The sequence below is a fragment of the Anolis carolinensis genome, chromosome 3 (assembly GCF_035594765.1).
Source record: "Anolis carolinensis isolate JA03-04 chromosome 3, rAnoCar3.1.pri, whole genome shotgun sequence".
NCBI classification, from domain to species: Eukaryota; Metazoa; Chordata; class Lepidosauria; order Squamata; family Dactyloidae; genus Anolis; species Anolis carolinensis.
The window spans coordinates 21,825,701-21,848,706 of NC_085843.1; the positions used below are offsets into that span (position 1 = coordinate 21,825,701).

Sequence of the window (23,006 nt, forward strand, 5' to 3'; positions counted from 1 at the left end):
TACTCTTGGATGTAGCTGGTCTGGCCCTGGGGACTTGAATTCGTTTAGAGAGGCCAGGTGTTCCTGGACAGCTTGTTTCCCTATTTGGGGTTGGATTTCCCCCAATCCTTCGTCCATTCCATGTTGCTGAGGTTGAAGATGGCTTTCTTTTTGTGAGAAGACTGAGGCAAAGAAGGCATTGAGCAGTTCTGCCTTTTCCCTGTCCCCTGTAGCCATCACCCCATCTTCTCCTTGCAGAGGCCTTATCGCCTCCTTTTTCTTCCTTTTTCTACCAACGTAAGCAAAAAAGCCTTTTTTATTGTTTTTTATGTCCCTGGCAAGCCTGAGCTCATTTTGTGCTTTAGCCTTGTGAACCTTTTCCCTACAGGTGTTGGCTATACGTTTGAATTCTTCTTTGGTGATTTCTCCCCTTTTCCACTTCTTGTGCATGTCACTTTTGAGCTTTAGCTCAGTTAGAAGTTCTTTAGACATCCATTCTGGCTTCTTTGCACTTGTCTTATTTTTCTTCTTTGTTGGCACTGTTTGCATTTGCGCCTTGAGTATTTCACTTTTGAAAAACTCCCATCCATCCTTAACTCCCTTGTTTTTTAATATTGGCATCCATGGAATGCCGCTCAGTAATTCCTTCATTTTTTGGAAGTCAGCTCTCTGAAAGTCGAGAATGTGTGCTTGACTTGTCTTAGTTTCAGCATTCCTTTGTATTGCAAACTCCAGGAGCACATGGTCACTTGCCCCTAAGGATCCAACCACTTCAACTGTATTGATCAGGTCTTCCACATTTGTTAAGATTAGATCAAGAGTTGCTGATCCTCTTGTTGCCTCTTCTACCTTCTGGACCATAAAATTGTCTGCAAGGCAAGTGAGGAATTTGTTGGACTTTGTACTCTTGGCTGAGTTTGTTTTCCAGCAGATATCGGAATAATTGAAATCGCCCATGACTACTATATCTCTTTTTTGTGCCTGTTTGGTCAGCTGTTGACAGAAGGCTTCATCAAGTCCTTCATCCTGACTCGGAGGTCTGTAGTAGACACCCACAACAAGATCTTTTTGAGTCCCGGTTCCCTTGATTCTTATCCAGATGCTTTCAAGCTGGTTTCCCGGATTACAGTCTTGCATTTCTTCTGCAACGTAACTGTTTTTGACATATAAAGCTACTCCCCCTCCTCTCCCTTTTGTTCTATTTCTGTGAAAGAGGTTATAGCCCTCAATGGCTACATTCCAGTGATGGGAGTCATCCCACCAGGTTTCAGTGATGCCTATGACATCGTATGTGTGGTGCTGTGCTAGGAGTTGGAGTTCGTCTTGCTTATTTCCCATGCTCTGAGCGTTGGTGTAAAGACATGTAAGCCCCTGTGACCTCCCCTTGAGCTGTTTATTTGGGATTATTGTGCTCTCCGTACTTGGTCCTTGCTGTGTTTGTGCAGCCCTCCGTTTAGCCTTTTGGCGGTTCCCTGTGGTCGTGGGTAATATAGTGTTCGCCAGGCTGTTGTTCCCCTCCCCCAGTGGATCTAGTTTAAAGTGCGCCTGATGAGGTTTGTGAGTCTGTGTGCAAAAAGATGTTTTCCTGCTTGTGTGAGATGCACCCCATCACTTGCCAATAGGCCATCCTCCTGGAAGAGTAGACCATGGTCAAGGAAGCCAAAATGCTCCTCTTGGCACCATTTTCTGAGCCAGTTATTGACCTGTACTATTTTTCCGGCCCTTGTAGAGCCGTGTCCTACAACGGGGAGGAGGGATGAAAAGATCACATGTACATTATACAGTTTTAGCTTTGTTCCCAGAGCTCGAATATCATTTGTGATCTTTTGAAAAGTATGCCTAGCGGTGTCATTGGTACCTACATGAATCAACATAAGGTGGGGAGGGTGATGGGGCTTTAGGAGCCTGCTGAGCCTCTGAGTGATATGGTGTATTTTTGCCCCCGGGAGGCAGCATGTTTCTCGAGCCATCCCATCTGGTCTGGAAATGATGGCTTCCGTTCCTCTAAGGAGGGAGTCACCTACTACCAAGACCTGTTTCCTTTGAGGATTGACAGGGTCCCTTTTGTGCAAGACAGTGTGTATGTCCCCTGAAGAGTGTTCCTGTTGAAGTGAATCATGCAGGTGTAAAGTGTTGTCCTCCTCCTCAACATCCCCAGTGCATTCATCAATGACAATCCATTGAGATACATCCGAGAGCCCATTACTCTCCCAAGGATGTTCCTGTTGCTCCTGGTCTACGATTGGGGATGGAGCATTTGCTCTCCCTAAATTATAACTTCCATGAATCCATACACATCCTGTTAAAATGGAATCATAGTTATAGTAGAACCCTAGTCTAATAATTATGTAGTATGAAAGTAGTCTTTGCCTCAGATGAGATATTAACACATATGATGTGAGGAATTAGAAGATGAGATCATTTTACTGTTTTTCCTGACTTTTATCAGAGATTGTAGTTGACTGAAACTACATCCCACTTCAGGTCGAAGAAACAACTATGGATATTATCTCTGTATTGTCGAAGGTTTTCACGGCTGGAATCACTGAGGTATTGTGTGGTTTCCAGGCTGTATGGCCGTGTTCTAGCAACATTTTTGCTTGACATTTTGCCTGAAGATGCCAGCCACAAATGCAGGTGAAACATTAGGCAAAAAAGTTGCTAGAACATGGCCATACAGCCTGAAAACTACACAACACTCCAGAGATTAATTCTCTTATTTTCCAGTGATTTGGAGTGGGTCAAGAAGTCTGTTTTAGTTCTTATATGCCATAAAAATAATGATTAAATGTGGATTGGATTTTTTGGTGCCCAGAAAAAAGTGTTTTCCCCTCTCAGATATTCACAACTAGAAAACATCAGATGTTATGAAAGTAGAAAAAACATGAAAAAATAATAAATAAAACATGTGCTTCTTATAGTGTAGAGCAGAGCTTCTCAAACTGAGCTCCTCCAGATATTTTGAACTTCAGTTCCTACATTTCCGAACAACTGGTCAGCTGGCTGGGATTTCTGGGAGAAGAAGTTGTTTCTGACTCTGAGGTGAATCTATCACAGGGTTTTCCGCGCTTAGAGTGTGTGACAAGCGGAATGTCATTCAGTGGGTTTTCATGAACAAGTAGTGTGTTACTTCAGAGTTGTAGCCCAATGCTCAAACCACTACACCACGCTGCATTGGCATGGGACAAAGGAAGTGCCCCAAAAGCACAAATAAATTGGTTGGATTGTTCTTCATTTCAGATACTTTTTCCTTAAAAATGTATATGTCAAGGAGGTGAAATTTGTGGGCCATGGTTCAGATCATACATTAAGTTAGCAGATGCACTTTTCCTGTATACTTCTCTGCTTTCTGCCATCCTGGCAAATTTAAGGCCCTAGGAGGGTCTTCTGATGTTTCCTACTTATAGGAGAGGAGGAAGACGTTTCAGATAAGGAAGATGTAGCACACTGGTTCTCAACCTGTGGGTTCCCAGGTGTTTTGGCCTACAACTCCCAGAAATCTCAGCCAGTTTACCAGCTGTCAGGATTTCTGGGAGTTGAAGGCCAAAACATCTGGAGACCCACAGGTTGAGAACCTCTGTGGTAGGCTGTTAGGAATTGTGAGAGTTGAGGTCCAAAACATCTGGAGGGGCAAAGTTGCCCATGCCTGATATACACGGTATAATGAATGCAATCTGACACCTCTTTTACTGCTATGGCTCAATGCTATGAAATCATGGGACTTCTACTTTTAAAAGGCTTTAAGCCTTCTCTACCTAAGACTGCTGGTGCCTCACCAAACTACAAACCCCAGGAACCATGGCAATTAAAGTGGAGTGAAACTGCATTGATTCTATAATGTAGATTCACCCTGAGAAACCTCTGATCCATCTTCTTGTCGGCTGTCTATAAAGACTATGGAAGTGAAAGAACGATCTCTCCTTAGGTTCTAACGGAAAGGTAGGCTTGTTTGACGATAAGGACTAAGTTTGAATCCAAAACTATAGGCCTGTCTCAAATAGCATCACTGCTTTAATATAATAACAGTGTCCCAAATACAATCATTGTAGCATTTCTTACAGCAGTGGAGAATTTTAATCTCTGGATTATTTAAATGTATTTTAAAGCTTGCAAGCAGCTCTGTACATATTATATTTGCCTTCAGCAAATCATATCAAACCTAAATGACAATAACTCAACCTGTTTTTCTTTAGCCAGTCTCTGAAGAGTTTCAGAATGGAGAAGGCTTTGGTTACATTGTGGCCTTCAGGCCAAATGGGACAAGAGGCTGGAAGGAAAAAATGGTCACCTCTTCAGATGCTTCCAAGTTCATCTACAGAGATGAGAGTGTGCCTCCCCTGACTCCATTTGAAGTGAAAGTTGGAGTTTACAACAACAAAGGAGATGGTCCTTTCAGCCCTATTGTTGTGATTTGTTCTGCCGAAGGAGGTGAGTTTGTATCTTGCTAAACCTGGCTCTAATCTCAAGCATGCTTAATTGGATATCAATAGAAAAGTAAAAATGTTTGTCAGTTTTCTTCTCAGTGAGAAAGGGTATATTACCATGTTAAGATACCCCATTTAAAAATCAACAGTGGTTTTATTTTTCCATTACTCAGGTGTTTTTTTTTTAAAACTAACTTTTCACACCAATAATATTATTGTGATTAAAATCTATTTTAAAAGGTGTTGTACAGAACAAAATCTGCCACAAGTTTAATTAAAAATACCAAAATGCAAACAATTATTGGAAAATGCACTAAAACAATTCTCTCAAGCATCTTTCAGTGGGGGGAAAGCATTTGGATTTTGTTGTGTTTGCACGTAAGAATAAGGCAAGAAAGGACTTACATTCCTAGATCAGGCAAGAGGACTAAATCGCTCTACAAGGCTGGAGACTGAGTCTGTTGCCTGGATCTCGTAATTGTTAATAGATCAGTAAGCACCAGTCTGCATACTCTCCTTTCAATTTGCCAAATGGGTTCCCTTGTTAAGAACAGTATTCAGAGGGCAAGTGCCAGGATCCCTGGTCACTCCTTCCTTCCACCACCACCACCACCCCCCCCCCCCCCCCCCGGTAATCATATATCTTGTATTAGGGTAAAGCCAACATAACTTAAAATAACTATAGCAACATTCTAAAGATTAAAAATAATTTCAGCATAATTAAATGACAAGAAAGACAATGGAGAACAAAATGCATTTTTTTCAGTGTGAGTGCAACATCTATGCCAAAAATGGGTGGCATGAATTGTACAGTTCACATGTGATGCTTTGCTCATTTTGTGGGTCCTTATGACCTCTTCTGCAGTACTACCATTACCTGCCCCCCTTTTTGAAATTTAAAGCAAAGCAAGATCTCTCTGTGCACTTTGTTTACAAGTGAAACCACACTCTTGGGAGATCACAGTACTGGGCCAAGTGTTCTCTGCATCAAACCCAGAAGATATTATGGCCTGGTTTATACCAGATTTCAGGGCTGTATGTCATCAGAAGGCACCCAAACATTATTGTTGTGTGAGTGACTATTATGCTACTAAGTCTAATCCTCAAAATGCCATGGAGGGCTGTGTTTTCAATTGATACAGTAAGGAGAGAGACATGGAATCACATCAGTGTGACTGAAGGTTGAAGTGTGAAAAATTAACTATATTGACCAGCTCTGAAAGCCCAGAGTTTCAGATGAGAAACAAAATTAGCTGTTTCAAGAGGCAAGCATATGCATTGCTTGTTTTTTGGAACATCCCTCCCAGACTCCCCCAATCACCATGACCATCAACCATGGTGATTGGGAATTTGAGGAGCTATAGTCTAAAAACAAACATAACTGTTCCAAATTTAGGGTTATGTGGGTTAGATGACTGCCACCTTATTCAATGCAAATCCATTCCTGCTCCCCTTCAAAAACTCCTATCCAATGTGTTTGTTATGTGGATATTTTTTTTTGCAAGAAGTTGCTATTATTTTGAAAATTCCAACTAATCTGCCACTGTATTACAATGTGCCATTTATATTCATGAGCATGGAAATGCCTTTTAAAACTTTTAATCTTACAGAACACTTGTTCTATCAATCAGTCTACCCATTTTCCTACCTCTGTGGTAAGAGAGACATTGGGGAGATAATTAATACCTTCATAAGTAAAGGATAGCATCTTCTTTAGCGGAACATACACCAAGCCTCATCTCATTAATATTCTGTGTAAAGAAATTTGTCAGGCAGCAGGCCAAGTCTTAGGCAGTGAGACACACAAGTCCAGCTATTTTTCTGCCCGCGGTTAAATAACACACAGTGCTTCAACCCACCCAATTCAATTCACATAGTGATCAATATCAGTCTAATTATTTTGACACCAGAGGTGGAAATCCAGGAACCCCTTACCTCCTCACTGTAAGTAAAAATATAAGAATACAATAACTAACTATTAGCTGTCTTTTCATGACATCCCAGATTGGACGTGGAGGCACTCACTACATCTTGCCCAATTATAGGAATGGGTAGCTATTAGCTAATGTATATGCTGAAATAGCAAATGTCGGAGTAGATAAACAATTTTTCCAGACTTTAGTAACAAATTTGTCATATCCTTGTACTGTACCATGAACGGCAGTTCTCAAGCTTTCTTGCTTTTTCTCTGAAGCACTTAAAAAGTGCTTGCAGTCTTAGTTAGCCATTCAATAAATTGCCTTTGTTCTATAAATCAAACTGCATAAATAACCTCTCTATACACACGCACACACACATATATACATGCCTACATTTACCTTATTATGAGTTATCATGTTCAAAAACAGAACTGCATTATGAAAATCACAGGCCCCAAGCAAAGAAATTGAGAAAGTTTCCATTCATGCCTACATTTTTTAGAGAAAACTGTTAGAGTGCACCAGAGTTATAAAGTGAAAACCATGAGCCCTCAATTAGGGCTGCATCAGCCAGTTTGACAATCCTGCTGGCTAGACAATGCATGTGATGAAATGCATGTGATGAAAGCATCTTGCAGCAAACTTTAAGGGCGAAATCAGCTCTGCAGGATGTGAATCGCTGTGTGGACACTGGACACCTAAAGTGCTTGCTGATGTAAGCATATGCATTTGGGTGTGTGTGTGTGTTAAAAGACTGCATTCTCTGTGGCTGCATGCCACAGAGCCTACAGATTCTAGAATTGGTTTGAGGCCAGCTTCTGTAGTTTGTGAAATCACCATCCAGGTCTCAAACCAGTCCCAAAATTTCTTCTATAATCACCTGCACAGTGAAAGCATTTTTTTCAAAACCAGGTTCACACTGGCCTAAGTAGTCAGTGTAGCTATGTCCTGAGAATTTGAAGGGTGGCTATGAGAGAACTATGCAAGATCTTTATGTGTACAGATATATCAATAAATACAAAAGTTGGAATTATCTCTGCCATAGTATTTTCAAATTTGGAGTATGGTTGTGAAAGCTGGACTAAGAATGCTGACAGAAAGAGATCAAAGTAATTTGTAATGTGATGCTGAAGTTTTTTTCCAAAAATGCAGATAAATGGGTCCAAGGGGAATTTAAGCCTAAGCTTGCCCTAAGCCAAAATGATTAAGCTGAGGTCATTGTACTATAGACACATCATGTGATAATATGATGTACTGGAAAAGATAGTAATATATATTAAAATGGGAAGCAGAAGACCAAAACTTGCAGGACCACAGGAGGACTTTTAATGACCTGAAGTGAGTCCACAGTGCTTGGTAAATCCAGGGGAAGTCTGGAGCAAAACCATATGCAGCAGTGGGTTTGGATCCATATGGTCCAGCTGAGCTGAGCACATGTTGTCCTTGCTGGACTGTTCCTCAACTTCTGTGTTACTGTCGCCATTCCCAACCAGCTGCAGAGCTTTCTGTAAGCTCCTAGCCATTAACCAGTGATGGAATCAGCAAACAAAAGGAGAGAGAGAATCTCCACACCTTCTTCTGGGTTGCATGGGTGACTCTGCTGAGGTCTGCACAGGGCACCAATGATGGCCAGGAGCTTACATGGAGCTCTATATAGCTAGTTGGGGTTGACAACAGTAATGACATAGGCACTACTTCAGGGCAGGGTTTATTTATTTATTTCGTGTCAAAAGCATTGCATAAATAAATAAGTATAAAACTGATAAAATAAATGAAACACAAGCAGCTACATAATTTTAGACCAAAAACGGGCAACAGCAACCGCAGCTTTAAACAGTTCTTCCTCTGTGCATGAGGCAGGGCACTGTGGGCAAGAATACAGATGTTGAGTTGTTTGTTCTGCTTCACAATCGCACAAGGTGGAGGATTCTTCTAGGTAGTGCCATTTTGCCAAGTTGTCTTTTGATCTGCCAAATCCACTTCTGAGTCTGTTCAGGGACTTCAGGGCAGGATGATGACTGTGGTATCTTGTGTGGAAATTGACCTGGTCCAAATTGGGCTGAATCCAGTTGTCCACACTGCCCTGAAGCCATTGGTTACCCCGGGGTTTCTGGAGCATCCCCTGATTTTGCTGAAAGGTGAGCAAAACCAGATTAACCTGGTATAACCCACCATACTCACTGGAAATGAAGACAGCCAGAAACCAACTCAGGGTGAGTCTAGGTTTTCATGCCCACATAGAGAAGCCCCAAGTATCTTGATGGTCTCTCCTTTATAGAGTTGAACTTAACCTGACAACAAATAAAGTAACAAATACCCAGTGAATCCTTTTTTTTCAAAAGCAGTCTATCTAAATTAATGCAAGATAATAATTGTTTTTAGATACTGAGAAATGTAATATATGGCACACTAAATATAGAACTCCTAATGCTGGGCTTTGCAAATAAGAAAACGGTGTAGTTAATATGTGGCACAAAATATTTTCAGTGTTATAAAAAGAGCTTTTATAGATCTTGGACTTTTTCATCCACACAATTCTGCAAAGGCTTTTATAGCTGGAAGTTGACATGGCAATATTAATAAAGGGTTATGATCATAACATTGGCAACAATTATAGGAAAACCTAATGAATCCATCAATCTTATTCTTAGTGTTAGTCAAACAGCATTCAACAGCATACTGAGTTATGGGCTATTTTGGATTATAACAGATTTGATGCTCTCTTTCCCAGTCCAGATAAATAAAAAACCACTATTTCATATCTATAAACTTTCAGAAAATTATACTTTAGTTTATTCATAGATCATACATTCCCAATCATTTCCTAAAAATTTGCATTTTAGTGCCTAATATCAGTGAAACCTTAGTGAGTAACGACATACATTGCACACAAAAACCATGCATTTTTTTCTCATCTTAAACAAAAACACTTGATTTCTACTCTCATATTGCAAAAAAGCTATTTATATTTTTCCTGCTTACTTTTCATTGCTTACTTCTCATTCTGAGCAATACAAATCCATGAGAGGGAAATTATTTTTATGTATATAGAAAACTGCCACCCAACATTTTGCATTGATCGCAAATTATTCGTCCCACTGCAATCTTCCCTGACAAGAAGGTAATTGCTTCAATGATATAAAATTCAGGAAATGGCTTTCAATGCACAAATCTTTATAATGCATAAAACAGAAAACAAGGTGTACCTACTGCAGAGAAAATCATGTTGGGCAGCAAATGTTGAAGCACAATATTTCTTTGACTTCAAAACATTTCTTGTTTTATGCACTAAAAACACAGTACTTATTTGTAACAAAACAAAACTTTTCATATTCAGAAGTGGGAAGTAGCCACTGAGCAATCAGAAAAAGAAAACATATTGGGTAAGTAGGTGTTTGGATATGAGAAACCAAATCTAAAAACAATATTGCGACAATGGATCTATTAGGCCAAACCTAAAGAAACAAAAATGTGGTCAATTTTTCAAAATTTTCAGATGTCTTCATCAGTCAAAAGGTTGCAAAAAGCAAGCAGGGTAGTAAAAGGAGGAACAATTTAAAAGTCATGCATAAACCACTAGGTGTGGTTTCTGTCCTCTCTCTTAACATAAACACAACGTACATTTCTGTCAATGGGATGGCCCACACATCTAGTAGTTAGTAGACCATGATCAGGTAGCAGTAGGCCATTGTCCTGATGCATGAATAAAGCATCATCTTCTGAACCTTCCAGAGGAACCCCTGGGAAGTCATAGAATCATACGGTTGGAACAAACTCCAAGGTCCATGCAACCCAACCCTTTGCCATGCAGGAATACACAATCAAGGCAGTGACAGATGGCAATTAGCCTCTGTTTACAAACCTAGGAAAGGAGTCTCCACCACTCTCCAAAGCAACATATTCCACTGCTGAACAGTTCTTACCATCCGGAGCTATGTTTTCCTAATGTTTAGGTAGAATATATGTTCTTGCAATTTGAATCCATTGTTCGATTGTGTCCTAGTCTTTGTGATGATGCTATTACCATGGGCTCATTTACATGCACCACTTAAACCGAGTCAACTGGATTTACCCCACATTATGGATTGGGAGTCCTGGATGTCAACAAGATGCCTAGTAGTGACCTCTGGTCAAACTAGGGGTTTGGAGACAGTGCAGTCAGACCTCTAGTTGCAGAAACTAACCACTGCCTGGCTATGAATTGCAAACAAGCTTTTAAAACTGCATGGTTTTCAAAGACTTTCTTGCAGTGGGTAAAAAAAATTGTTAAAACAAAAACATTGAGGACTTTGTCCTTCTACGCCCTCAAATGGCACTATTATACATATTTTTGCGCTTTCGCCTAGACCCCCCCTCCCATTTTATTTCACTTCTCCTAAGTGGTGGTCCTTTTATTTCATCATTCTATGTTTTAAATTGTTTTTTACTGCTATTATATTGTATTATTGGTTTTAATGTGTTTTATCTTGTTGAAGATGCTGTTTTTACTTGGATTTTACTTTGTTTATTATTTGTTTTGGGGCTTGACCCTGTGTAAGCTGCCCTGAGTCTCTGCGGGGAGATGGAGATGGGATAGAAAAATAAAGTTGTTATTATTATTATTATTATAATATTGTTATTATTATTAAAAATACTCATTGCTTATTTTAAGGGAGGAAAATGTATTGGAGACTTGCATTGCTAACACACACAATTTAGTGCTTAGTTTCTATCCCAGTGCATGGAGGCTCTGAAGACCCTGATGTGGGGAGACTTCCACAAGACTGAAAATTTTCCCCAACTGCTGCTACTTCTCTTTTTCAAAACTGCTGTTACTTAAGCATCTAAAATGGCATTTATACCAGAACATCAAAAATGGGAGATTATTATTAACATAGCTGCAAAGAGGAATTCCTAGTTACTAAAACCAAAAAGCCCATTCCCAATACAACAACATAACATTATTGAGAACAAGTAGGCTTTTATATTAATTACACTGGGATTATGGGTGCTAATTTTCCCTGTTCCAAAGGGGCAGCATCATTTTCTCAATGACAGGACAGCTGTGACTAGTCTTGAAGGATCCACAGTCTTTGAAATTTAAAGATTGTGTGTGTGTGTGTGTGTGTGTGTGTGTGTGACTATGTTTTGAAAGCATACAGTAGCTGAATATTTGTTTTAAAACTTAGTATTATTTTGCATATTAATTTCTGTCCAAAATCTACAAGGGGGGAATGTTTGAAAAGTAAATTCTGAGATGACTGAGTGGATGAAAGAATCTTATCTGTGGAAACACATATGGGATGGGTTATATTTGCAGGATGGATTATGTGATTATTCTGTTGTATATTACCTTGGGCATATTTTTTGGAAAATCGCAACACATATGTTCTATCATTAACTGTCTTTTTGCTAGTTACTGAGAAAAAGCCACATGTACAGCATCTACTTCACAGAAACTGAATCTGGCGTAGGAGTTCCAGATTGAATGCCTCTCTGGACCTGGCGGTGATACAGATAGGACAAGATGACATAAAGAAATGCAGTGGTAGTAATGATCTGTATTGTATTACTTTTCTGATAGGCAGGAACTGTGAAGTTTTATCCTGAGCCATATGAGAGAGACTAAGGAGAAACTACATGACAAATTGAGCTCTATCTAGTCTTTTTGAGAGATACAAACTGTTATGGCTTAACTTTATTATTCCAATCCTTTTTCTTATTGCAGAACCCAGTGCTGCTCCAACTGATGTCAAAGCTACGGGATTGTCTGTATCAGAGATTCTCATTGCATGGAGACACAACAAAGAAAGTGTAGGAAGACCTCAGGGATTTGAGGTATTAATACAAGTGATGATGGTTAAACAATGGCTATTGTATTTGGACATATCACAAGACAACAACATTTACTGGAAAAGATAATACAGTGCTCCCTCACTTATCGCTGGGGTTAAGTTCCAGGACCACCCGCAATAAGTGAAAATCCGCGAAGTAGGGACACTATATTTATTTTGATATTTATACATTATTTTAGTAGTTATACAGTATTTTAAGTCCTTATCAACCAATTCTGTGTTGATAAATCGCCTTCTCCTCCTGTTTCCGCTTGGGCTCCTTTTCTCTCCCTTTGGCTTCTCCTTCCTCCCTTCCTTAGGCTGTAAATTGTAATTTTTTATTATTTATAATAGTCTTTTAGAGTTTATTGAAAAACCGCAAAACAGCGAATCCGTGAAAAGTGAACCGCGAAGTAGTGAGGGAACACTGTAACACTCCGTAAAGTGGAAAGCAAAAAGGGGAAAGAAAATATTTCAAAATAATATGTAAAATACAGATGGATTTATTCAATAAACAAAACCACTGGCGCTGAATTTGAATGACTTGAGCATGGCTGTGAATTAATGGTCCAATGACTCTCTTTTATACAAATAGCACAAACCAAAGCTGATTTAATAGTGAATAACAATAAATAGGGAGACCCTTGTGGTGCAGCAGGTTAAACTGCTGAGCTGCTAAACTTGTGGACTGAAAGGTCGGTGGTTCAAATCTGGGGAGCAGGGGGAGCTCCCACTGTTAGCCTCAGCTTCAAGTCAATCTAACAGTTTGAAAACAAATGCAAATGTCAGTAAATCAATAGGTACTGCTCCAGCGGGAAGGTAATGGCACTCCATGCAGTTATGCTGGGCACATGACCTTGGAGGTGTCTCTGGACAACGCCAGCTCTTCAGCTTAGAAATGGAGTTGAGTACCAACCCCCAGAGTTGGACTTAATTCCAGGGGAAAACATTTACCTTAATTGCATTAAATAATTTCATTTGGAGATATGTTTTTGTTTGCCTAACTCTATTTTCTGCTAAAATAATTACACATTACAATATCTGTCAAAATTTTAATCTTGATAATGTATTAGTAACAATTGGGGAGCAAGTTATTTAGACAGGACTTCGTTGCTCATTATGGTAAGTAAGATATATGGTTGCTAAATAGAAAAACAAATGTTAATCCCTGCTTAAGTAGACCCAGTAAGTCAATGGAATTTACATAAAGTTTGACTTACAATATTTCTATGGTGTCAGTTTGTACGGACTCAAGTTACAATAATTGTAAGGCTTAAATAATATTGCAGAATGGCTGGGGCTAGCAATTCCACTGAGGTCCAGCATGAAGTGGCTGGCTGGAGTGAGGCTGGGGACACATGAATGGCCAAATTCACACCATTTTAAAATACAAAACTGCCTATTCACCTGTTTCTGAGTTTGAAAAATTGGTATATTTTGATGTTAAACAGTATCATGGGGTGGCTTTTAATTTATTAGAAAGCTTAATACTCCTTTTGAGGAGAGAGCAAGAGCAGGAAGAGGGAAATTATGAAATTCTAAAGGCATCAAGAACCAACTAGGTCACACACAACTCCAGGAGCGTACTTTGCCTTGATCTTGGGGTTACTGGTTCAGGATTGTCCTAATCCCAATCACAGACCAAAATCTGAGACCTTAGACAACCACTGGCAATGTCATTATACAATATGTGTTAAGTATTAGCCACAATTGCTTACAGCTTATCATTTATATTTGTATACATGCATTAAAAATCTTTTCTCATTTGGAAATTAAGATGGAAAGGATCTTTTTCCCAATGGAGGTGAAATGAGGGGGTTATTCCCTCTCACTTGCATAAGGATATAGGATAAGGGACATTTCATCTGGTCTACTTTCTTCTAGCTGGAAAGTGGGTACTGAGAATTTGCAACTTTGCCACCCACCTAGAAATGATCCACCGCTAGCTGATCTGCATAGAGCAGGGATGAGCCAGCATTTAATGGCTCATCCCTTTCTTGCAATCATATTATACAACAGATGGTTTATTTTTCCAGTTTGTTTTGCTTTTTAACTCACTTGCTTCTTCTTTCACCATGGTTCCCCACTTTGTTTTATTGACAAAACTGACAAGATGGATAAATCTTCCATGACCTGCTTGAAAATGCAGGTCTGATGTGTGTTGAATTGAGGAGCAATCACGGCAATTTGTTCAGTTTCACAAGCATCCTAGTAGACTGCCTTGCCAGTGAAATTTCACAGGCTGGCATTATTTCTGATCTTAATGGTTTGTTGGTGCCACCCTCTCACCATAGCTCTTTCTACCATCTTTTGGGAGTTTTTACAGTACAATTGACTTCCTTTGTGGTTCCCAGATTTGCATATTGGTTTAAAAATAAGTAGCGATTATGGTACTATCGCCTAGAAAATCATATTGTTTTTGTGAGTGTTTTGAATGAGAGACAGCACATATGTACAGTGGCTAACAATTTATATTAAGGAGCAGTGACACCAATGGCTGAAGAAACAAACCCTGGCTTTATTGAAAGAGCTCCATTAAAGACTGGAAAGCTTACTAAGGGTGCTAAGCTAACATCAAACTAAGCTAGTTTGACTTTTAGCAGAAGTGAGAGGATCAGAGGGCAGGAAGAGGCGAGCTGGAAAAATCCGTAAGAGGATCAGCTTACCTCTCAGAGCAGTTGGAATAGAAGGATAAGAAGTGATGAGACTTTGGATCACTGGAAACTGCTTAACTCTATGCCAGCTGTTCTCTCCAAAACATCTTTTACTCTGTAAGTGCTGAGCATTGCTCTCTTTCCAACACAGGAATGCTCTGGCAGACCTACAAGGCTTCTGTTTAATTCAGAACTTTTGGCTTGATGTTTGCCACAGAACTGATCCACCCTTGCATTGACTTAAGTGGTCAGCACCCTCTGCTCAGCAGTGGCATTTCAAGCTGTGTCTAAACTAGCCAGTAAATCTGGGGTTTGGAGCAGAATTGCTCTAGATTAACCCTGATGGCAGCCACAGGGCTCTTATGCCAGCTGTGGCAGCTGGAGGAATTCTACCCAGTTCAGCCAAGCCAAGACCACTTCAGCCCATCAGCATAATCACATCACCATCATTAGAAGGAAAGGGAGATGGATTGTACCTTGTCACTCTAGAGAGCTCCTGGCCATCACCTGGACCCTTTTGCTAATTTATGAAGCAGCCTGACTGGACTCAGAGTTGGAAGCAGAGCATTTAAACGGCAATAGTGCTCCAGACAAGTCTCAGATTTAGGTCTATTATGAAAATGTTTGCTACCAACTATATTCTCTCAGTCTCTAAAGAGTTCTCAATTAGTTGCAAAAAGGGACCCCACCTCCCAGGTCACACAAGCACCTTTGCTGATGTCACTAAAGGCACTCAGTTCTGGTTAGAAGCTTTCCTGAGCTCCCTAGCTGGTTGCCACAACAATGAAGAAAATCTCAGTTAAGTTCTTTTGCCTTTTCCTTGTGTCATAAAGCACAGAAGAAAGGGTAGTGGTACTGTCCCATGTACACAGTTGCTCCAGTTTGAATTAGAGCCAGTCCAGCTTCCCACATCAACTCAGAAGTGTGGGGCTACACTGCATTTTGGGGAAGGTCTGGCGCATTCCCCCAACTTCTGCTAACATAGGGTAAAACTAGGTTAACCAGATTTACCATGCACTGTGGACTGTAATTACCTGGATATTGTATGAACATTTAGGGGTGAGATTTGAAGTTCCTGGCTAATGTGGACAGGCCCCAAGTCTACTTCCTCAGAGTGCCTAAGAATAGACCTTTATAGACAGGCTGTATGTGTGAATAGTCACAGAAATACAAAACCTGTGAGTATGGTGATGGGGCAAAAAATAGTTTTAATGATGGTCGCTGAGAGACAGAAAGCAGAAGAGATGTTACCTAAAGCTGAGATGAATATATATAGTAGAGGGAGTTATATAGACTCTCTTTACAGCAATCGTACTGCAAAAGTCTGGCTGAGGCAGTTTCACTTTAGCTTCAAGAAGCTGACCTTGTACTTATCACTTTACAAAAGGTAAACAGATTTCCTTGTCACATTTATTGCTATTATTTATAGTCCTTATTATTCTTCTATTTTATTAAAAGTTAAAGTCCTTTTATTTCCACAATTCTTTCCTTAAGAAAAATTCCCTAGCTCATCCATTTGGCCTTTATTAAAAGTGTTTTTCAAAAGTCCTTTAAAAGTTTCACAGCCAGTTTATTATATTCCCATGATTGTGCAGGGAAGTAACTTTGCCAGAAGTTTATCTCACTATCATGATAAGAAAGCTTCTCTTATTGTAGATATAAATTTTAATCCCTTTTCATTAAGAGAGCGGGTTTAATGGTTCTTTTGTCCCTGTCAGGTAGGCTTCTGTCATGATGGGACAAGCTGTTAATTTCAAGACCTCATCACGTGGATTTCTGGATCCGTTCTAGGGTGCTTTCAGGACCGAGCCAGGACCAAGCCCACTGGAGAGCTTCACATGATGCAGAGATTCATCCGCAAGAGTTCTGTCCTGACTCCGTCCTGGAAGCAACCTAGGACAAAGTCCTGAAAACACAGGTGGCTACCCGTTTTCTCATAGTCTACATTGGGGCCAGTGCAGGGGGAAGCTGGGCACCGACTTTCCCCCATGTGTTGGAGAAGGTGGTGATGTAGGCGATGCAGGTGTGGGATGACAATTTCCTCCACTGGCGCACAGATGAGGTCTTCAGTCTCCCCAAAATGTGATGATTTAATCCCCAGTTTATGTACCCTTCTAGGTGATTCCCCAGGTTATCTTTAGTCTAGACTCTAGAACAGTGGTTCCCAAACTTATTTGGCCTGCCACCCCCTTTCCAGAAAAAATATGACTCAGCACCCCCTGGAAAGGGAGGCGTGGCTGAGAGGATGGGCATGGCTCTTGCTCAAGAGGGTGGGGCTGAGCCTCTCCCCTAGTCCAAGATGCAGGGCTGGGAGGGGGAGGTGGGCGGGGCCACAAATGGGCGGCCAGGACTGGGATAGGTGGAGTTACAAGCTCTGAGGCAGGGCTGAGCTTCTATCCCTGTCCTGCGATGCCTACCAGGACACAGAGGGAGGGGTTAGAGGAGGGGGGGCCTCTTTCCAAGTCCCTGATGGGACTGAACCTCTATACCCCGCCCCCGTGTTCTAACAAATGCCTCAGGGGAGTTATACAGAGGATCAGCCCTGTCTCGCGCTCTTGGGAAGAGGCCCCACCCTACCCCCACCCTTTAGTCCTAAAAGGCCTCTCAGGAGAGGTATTTATTTATTAGACTTGTATACCGCTACTCTCAGTTTGGCTCAGAGCGGTATGGAGGCTCAGCCCTGTCTCGGGCCCTTGGGAAGAAGCCACACCCACTCCTCTAGCTCCACCCCCTGTGTGTCCTAACAGGCGCCTCAGGTGCTCAGCCCTGTCTCCGGCACTTAGGAAGAGGCTCCGCCCCTCCTCTGGCCCCGTCCCCGTGTCCTAATTGGTGCCATCACCACCCCTCTGGATCATTCCAGCACCCACCGGGGGGGCGGAGCACCCACTTTTGGAATCACTGCTCTAGAAATTATTTTGACTGGTATTTTTTGCATGAAGTGTCTTCTGTTGTGCCAGATTGCTCACAGGGAATGGCTACTGAGCCATTCCAATCTGGTACATTTGATAAAATTTTTGGCATTCTAACTGCATTCAGAGGAGTTTTAAATATGAAGAACAGGTTTGCTTCCAAATAACAGGGTTCTCTAGGAAGTATAAATCAATGGCCTCTACATACTGTACTATTGTAGCACTATGATTCTATTTTAACTGCTATGTCAACTTCCTGTTAAAACTTGGGATTTGCAGTTTAGGAGAGCAGTGCAGTGTAATGATTTGAACATTGGGCTATGTTGATGGAGATTAGGATTCAACTTCCCTCCACAGCCATGGAAACCCTCTAGATGACTTTATGCAAGTCATGCTCATATTCAGAGGAAAGCATAGAAAATTCCTCTTCAAACAAATCTTTCCACAAAAAATCATGATAGATTTGCCTTAAGGTCACCATAAATCAGAAATGATTGAAGGCCACACACCAACAACAGATCATTTAGAATTGTTTATTAATATGTCATTGTTTTATTGAATGTATTTTGGGCAATGTAATTTGCCGACTGTTGTAAGCCGCCTTGAGTCCCTCCGGGTGAGAAGGGCAGGGTAAAAATGATGTAAATAAATAAATTCTCCACCAGAGAGCAGTAGTGCCCCCCCCCCCCAAAAAAACTAGAAACCTCAGGATTCAATAGGATGCAGCCATAGAAATTAAAGTAGAATGATGTGCTAAAAACTGGTGTGTACAAGGGTCATTTTCCATTGAAATTCAGATTCACCAATAGCCTATTCATATCTATTCAATTTTATTTGCATCCTGAATAATAGACTCCTTTGACTTTTAAAGGCTAGGGTTAAAGTATTTTGTTCTCATTCTAATGTATGCATAATATGCCTTGTTTATTTTATAGTTGGCATTTTTAACAACCCGGCATTTTTATTATTTTGCTGTCTCCATTTTCCACACTATTTACCTGAGATTTCAAAGCCTCTGAGAGTGATTTAGCCATAGGGGCACAAATAGAGTGGCTCACATCTCTGCCCCACTTGCCCTGGAAAAGTGCTAGCAGCTGCAGATTATTTCTGTGCAAGGAGCAACTGCCTAGATCTGTAAGCCTTCATGTCACTGCCTTCTTTCCCACCTGGGTTGTAAGCCTTGTTTTCTGGGAAAATGTTGTCTAATAATTATGAGCAGCTCATTCAGAACCAATAGGCCTCTGGGTAAACTTGGAATTAATATACTGTCCTCTACATTCACATTCTTGATGCCACAAGAATGTGAATATATATTATTGTTTTAAACTGTTTATTTTATGATGTTTTATAGTTTTTATTGATGCATTTGGATTGCTGTCTATATGAATATCTTGTAAGCCGCTTTGGGTCCCATGAGTGAGAAAAGTGGGATATAAATAAAGTGTTCCACCCCTAGGCTGCGTAGGCACCTCAAAACCACACTGGAGACCCAGAATATAAGCAAGCAAGCTGTTTATTGAAGATTATATGCAAGGAATAACAAATAAAATGGGTTTGAATCCACAAGAACAAAGTACTTAAAGATTTTGAAGCAAGAGTCTATAAAAGTCACTCAAAGCACATAGTCCAATCTGGATGTCAAAGTAAGTCCCAAGGAAAGTATCATGAATAGTCTGAACAAGATTTCAAGGATTAATCCAAGGCATTAGACAAGCTGGAAACACAGGAAGCAAAACTGGAATACAGAAACAAAACCCCAAGTTTTGTCCAAGGTACAGAGTCAATGCTGGAACACAAAGCAAGGGTCTTAGCTGGAACACAAAGCAAGGGTCTTGGCTGAAACAGAAATCCAAACTGCAAAATTACTGGAACATTCAGCTGGATACACAGGAACAAGAATGAGGCTGGAACTTGAATCAAGATACAAAGCTGCAGGAATTCAAAGAAACACAAAGCAGAGATCTTTCCCTCTTGGTTAATCAAAGTTACCACCTCTGACTCTGTCAGAGAAAGCAGCCCTTCTTAAGGAGAATTCAAGATCCCTTCCCGTGAGAAGGTTGCTCATTATTTCATTTCAAAGCAAATGTTTACTCCTTCTAACATACTCCCTTTCTTTTTTCTGCTCAGTTATCGCTTCTCTCCTGTCAAGCTCATTAGCCTTATCCGCCTTATCAATTCCAGGATTCAAACTACAATGTCCATCTGGGACCAGGAGATCCAACCTTGACTGCTTTGAGGAATGCGGTTCAAACTGCCTACTTGCAACCATTCTGCCTCTGGTCCCAGAATCCACTGGGACAAACTCTGGCAGCATCTCATGCCCAAACCCAGAGTCCTCTGGCAAGGCAGGTGCAGGGACAAACTCTAGCTGCACCTCTGACAAGGCAGGTACAGGGACAATCACCGGCTGAACAGGCCCAACCTCAGGCTCCCCTGACAGCTCAGATAGAAGCTGGGCTACAACATAAAGATATAATAATAATAATAATAATAATAATAATAATAATAATAATAATAACAACAACAACAACAACAACAACAACAACAATAATGAGGCCAGCAACATAAGTGAAAAAAGCTAATGGATGGACACATCTTGCCAAGAAACCCCTGTGATTGGTTTGCCTTAGGACTGCCATAAGCCAGAAATTACTTGAAGGCACTCAACAACAACAAAGGGGTGTTTGGAATTCTCAGCCAGATTCCATGCACAGTGTACATCCTGAAAAATAGGCCATAAGATTACTTAGGTAGCTTAACAGATAAATGTTGCCAAAACAATAATATGTAATGGGGTTCTTAACCCCTGGATAGAACTTTTTTTGCAAGCCTACAAACTAGGTCCAAGAAGTGCCAAAGAAAGCTGGTGGATTTGAAGGACTCCTTACTGTACTGTTCATTAGAAGAATTTTATTGGATTGTTTAAAACTTGGCTCCAACATTTTAAAATAATCAGCTGAGTTCCTATATCATGCTTGCATACTGTCAGTTTAGATTTCTGTAGTTACATTGTTGGTTACATGATTGCACCAATCTTCCGAGTAAAAACATTGTGAATTCATCGGTCGATGTATTTGCTGTTCTCCTGTTTTGTTTCTAAAATTCAGGTTAGAAAAGAGGAAAAAAATATTTGAAAATATTTTTGAATGATCAAAATGTATTTCTTGTGTGCTGGGAAACCCAAAGAATGAAAATTCTGAAGTGATTATACTCTTTGTGGTGGGAACCTATTATGCACAAAATGTGCATATATTTGTCCAGAAAACAACATTTTCTGTACACAAGTAATATTTTCTGTGCAGAAAAAACTGTTGATGGTGCAAAATGGCTTTTTTTCAAGGAGAAAGTCACGTGCAAATATGTGTAGAACAAATCCCAAACTATGAATAATCTTTGAAAATTGCACATTAAAGGCAATAGGTAATATGCCTACATCAGGGATGCCCAAACTAAGGCCCATAGGCTGGATGTGACCCTTCAAAGTCATTTACCTCGCCTCTGTCCTGAACTTTAAACTTAGGGTTGACCTAAGTATGATACTACTTGAAGGCACACAACAACAACAACATTCCTAATTTTGGACTATTTCATTATAGTCCAGCCCCCCAACAGTCTGAGGGACCATGAACCGGCCCTCCACTTAAAAAGTTTGAGGAACCCTGGCCTACATGAATGAAGAATGGCTGGAATCCCATTGGTTAGTCCCACTAAAGCAGACCTATCAAATCAACTGTTGAATGGAGAGTCAATATGTTAGTTAATCCAATTTATTCTGCCTCTACTCTATTTGGGACTAACAATAGCATGTTAATTATTTTCCTCTTCTTCATCATCATCTTTGCCTTCTCCTTCAAGCTGTTTTTGGCTTATGGAAATCTAAAATAATTTTTATCATGAGTTTTTCCCCCAAGATTTCTTCAGATAGGGTTAAGAAAGCATAACCTGCCCAAAACCAGCCAGTGGATTAATGAACAACAACAACTCTTTATTGATTAGTCAGTTTTGACCATATCAAAACATGTGAACCATACAAAATGTACACACTTACCCATACATACAGTAAAACCATGTAACAGTGGATTAATGAAATTTGACACCACTTTAACTGCCATGGCTCAATGTTGTGGACTCATGAGAGTTGTAGTTTCATGAAGAAGCAACACTTTGGCAGAGAAGGCAAAAGATCTTGTAAAACTACAAATCCCATGATTCCATAGCATTGAGCCATGGCAGTTAAAATGGTGTCAAACTGCACTAGTTCTACAGTGTAGATGCACCCCTGGTAGCTGTTACATAGATCTTAGTAAATGAGAACAACTCTAGCAAAACATGGAGAATTTATTTTTGAGAAACTACATCTTCCAGGATCCTACAGCTCATATGGCCATTGGTCATACTACCTAGGGGATTTTGGGAAGTATAGTTACAAAGTACAAGCTGCTCTGAATGAGAATATTGCTCTCTGGAAAACCAGTACCTGTAAGAAAATGGTGGCTTACACTGAAAGCATAACAAACTATTCAGTATTCATGCACTGTTAGTATAACCTCTGGAGAGTGGGAAAAACTCAGAGAAGGCAAGCCGCAACTGCCACAGACTTGTAAACATCAAAAACGATTTGGGCTTTTGTGTGCAAAGGAAGAGGAAGCCACTCCATAGAGAGGGTTCTTCCTGAATTACATTTGACAGAAACCTGTTCCTATCAGAGTAACTCAAACCAAACCCTCCGGTTTCCTCACCGTCCCCCAGCGCTGCTGTTCGGGTATGATTAACCCACTACAAGGTTTCCTCAGGTGTTCTGTCATCTCCAATTCATTGCACAGGCTAAGAGCTTCCTTGCTGTGTACTGTGCTCACCAAGGAAGGAAATATTGCTCATGCCACTTCCTCACAGAATTTAGTTGAAGCTCGCTATGTCTGAATAGTGAATGTATTTGAAAACCCACCAGAGTTGGGCTGTCCTTGGATTTTCTGGAGTGATTTTGACTTCCTGTCAGCACTTATTCTTATTTGTCCCTTCTTGCTACAAGGTCCCAGGCTGGCAAATCCAGAGTGCTTTGAATTTTAGTTATCTAATTGCTTGATGCCCTTTGGCCAGCTGGTTGGAAATGTCAAATGCCACATCAGAATTGACCACATTTGCTCAGATACAGTAACTCAGAGGGGTCAAGTAGTACACTTTAAAATGCAGTGCAATGTACAAAAGCTAGAGTGGTAGTTAAAGTACATGATTGTAGGTTAATTTGTCCATGTAGCCATGAAGGCTCTATGAATAACATTGGGTCAATTACTGTCTTTCAACCCAACCT

The 23,006-nt window shown here is 40.5% G+C and overlaps 1 protein-coding gene across 6 annotated transcripts in view; it reads left to right on the forward strand.

Moving 5' to 3' along the window:
• Positions 1-23,006, forward strand: part of cntn5 (contactin 5) — an 870,111-nt gene that overhangs the window by 831,077 nt on the left and 16,028 nt on the right. For all 6 annotated transcript variants that reach the window (XM_062977117.1, XM_062977120.1, XM_062977119.1 and 3 more), the window contains 2 exons: positions 4,173-4,407; positions 12,030-12,139. In XM_062977117.1, coding sequence (XP_062833187.1) covers positions 4,173-4,407; positions 12,030-12,139 — 345 coding nt within the window. The remainder of the gene's footprint in view (positions 1-4,172; positions 4,408-12,029; positions 12,140-23,006) is intronic.